This window comes from Hyperolius riggenbachi, chromosome 1, assembly GCF_040937935.1.
Source record: "Hyperolius riggenbachi isolate aHypRig1 chromosome 1, aHypRig1.pri, whole genome shotgun sequence".
Classification (NCBI taxonomy): Eukaryota; Metazoa; Chordata; class Amphibia; order Anura; family Hyperoliidae; genus Hyperolius; species Hyperolius riggenbachi.
The window spans coordinates 672,532,259-672,534,751 of NC_090646.1; the positions used below are offsets into that span (position 1 = coordinate 672,532,259).

Here is a 2,493-nt window from a genome sequence, read left to right on the forward strand (position 1 = left end):
GAGGGCTATGGATGTTTCCTTTTAAACCATACCAGTTGCCTGGCAGCCCTGCTGACCTATGGCTGCAGCAGTGGCTAAATCACACACCTGAAACAAGCATGCAGCTAATCCAGTCTGACTTCAGTCAGAGCACCTGATCTGCATGCTTGTTCTGGGGCTGTGGCTAAAAGTATTAGAGACACGGGATCAGCAGGAGAGTCAGGCAACTGGTATTATTTCAAAAGGAAAAATCCACATCCTTCTCAGTTTAGGTTCCCTTTAAAGTCTGAAATTCCAGAAGTGAACCGGAGGCGGGGCCGGAGCATCGGGGAGTGGCTACGCGGGCACAGGATGTCTGCGGGGGACCGTTAGAAGCCCCGGGTAAGTTAAACTCATTTTCCCCCGACCTCCCCTACAGTATCCCTTTAAGTGAAAAGGTGAAAAATAATTCAGTACATTTCAAAGCGAGAAGTTAAAAAATAGAAAAGAAATCAAGAAATAATTGATATTCTCCATGTGATTTGCTCATGTTGTTTGGTACACAATGAGCCTGCAGGTCATCATCTTTACTACTGCTCCAACTACTATTATTTACAACCACAGCCCCTTACATTGGGATGTGCAAAAATATATTTTTAACAATAATAATGATAATAATAATAATAATAATAATAATAATAATAATAATAATAATAATAATAATAATAATAATAATAATAATTTTAATAGATATACTTATGGACAAGGGGACATACGGGTTGCTTGGAAGTTGGACACAGCTGTTATTTCCCACAATGCAACAAGGTTCACAGACAGCAAACTGTCAGGGCCATGGTCCTGACATCACACTGTGGGAGGGGTTTCACTACATTATCAGCCATACAGACCACCCTGATGATCTATTTGAGAAAAGGTTAAGATTTCTCATGGGAAAGGGGGTATCAGCTACTGATTGGGATGATGTTCAATCATTGGTTACAGTTCCTCTTTGAATCCCCAAATCCACCCACACTCACGTTTTCCCACCCGCTTGGCTTTAGGCAAAGTGAAAAACTGAGTTAACCTCCGCCCTAGTAATGACTTTGAAGCACACTGGGGCATGAGTACTCTGTAATTACAGGTTGCCATTGCCTGTTTGCTGAACGAAAAGCCTTCATCCACTTCAACTAATAAAGCACCTTTCTCTGAACAGGTACCTGCATAGTATAGGAATGAACACAACCTCGATTACAGAGTTTGTTCTTCTTGGCATCACCGATCTCCCGTGGCTCCAGAAGGGCCTCTTTGTTCCAGTCCTCTGCTGTTACTTCATTGACCTATTTGGAAATCTTATGATAGTCTATCTAGTGATCAAAGACTTGACTCTTCATTCCCCGATGTACTTTTTACTGGCTAATCTTTCCTTTCTGGATGTTTTGTTTTCCTCAGTCACTGTACCAAAAATGATGGCTGAATTCTGGATGGATAATTCTATTTCAATAAAAAACTGCATCGCTCAGTTGTATTGTTTCCAATCTTTGGGATGCACTGAAGGAGTTCTTCTGGCCTTCATGGGCTACGATCGGTATGTGGCTATTTGCCGCCCGCTACATTACGTGGTCATTATGGTAAGAAATACTTGCCTCAAACTGGTCTTCATCTCTTGGATGGTTGGCTTCAGCACTTCATTAGTCTATGCGATTATGACAGCAAATCTTCCTTTTTGCAATAAGAATAACAAAGTGAAACATTTCTTCTGTGATGTTAAACCAGTTATAAAGTTGGCCTGTAAAGACATCTCCGTAAATGAAATAACCATGACCATCGTCAGTGGTTTCCTCAGTATGGGAACCTTCTCTCTCACTCTTCTATCCTACTGTTACATTGCTGGTCATCTTTTCAGAATGCGGTCTTCACAAAGCAGAGGGAAAGCTTTCTCAACCTGTTCTGCACACCTGACCATTGTCACCCTGTTCTACGGGACAGCAGTATGCACATACCTGGGGCCGACTTCTGAAGTATCCATAGAAAAAGACAGAATAGCAGCCTTATTATTCACTGTTCTTACCCCCACAGTCAATCCTATTGTTTACACACTGAGAAACAAGGAGGTCAAGAAATCTCTTAAAAAATATTTGAAAATGGATCTGTAATCTGAATTTCACTTGTAAATAAGTTATGGCCAATGCTGGCTGGGTTCACATTAGATGGGATGGTGCCATGGATGGAGACAGTGTACACACTGTCACCATCCATGATACAGAACTCTAGTTCAGATTTGTCCACTGCATCGGACATGTCATAATAGCATAAAAGTCCAGTGTCTGTGAGAATCATGCAGGTTGGAACTTCATGCTTGATGACTGCAACAGACACAAGGGAATAGACAGATCAGTTCAGATGCCATGTTTAGCATGATTGATCGAGATGTCCATGTCTCCATTGTGGTCCAATCTGTGAAACAGACCAATTTGAGTTTTTCTGTGAACTCAACCCAAGTTCTCCTTGCAAAAATAATTCCAGAAATACTTTTTG

General features: G+C 41.4%; 1 protein-coding gene across 1 annotated transcript; it reads left to right on the forward strand.

Moving 5' to 3' along the window:
- Positions 1-1,190: 1,190 nt before the first annotated feature.
- LOC137544217 (olfactory receptor 12D1-like) lies at positions 1,191-2,111 on the forward strand. The gene has a single exon (XM_068265271.1). The coding sequence runs from the start codon at positions 1,191-1,193 to the stop codon at positions 2,109-2,111; it is 921 nt and encodes a 306-aa protein (XP_068121372.1).
- Positions 2,112-2,493: the final 382 nt, after the last annotated feature.

Coding starts and splice junctions, on each gene's coding strand:
- LOC137544217 (XM_068265271.1), top strand. CDS start 1,191: ATGAACACAACCTCGATTACAGAGTTTGTTCTTCTTGGCATCACCGAT.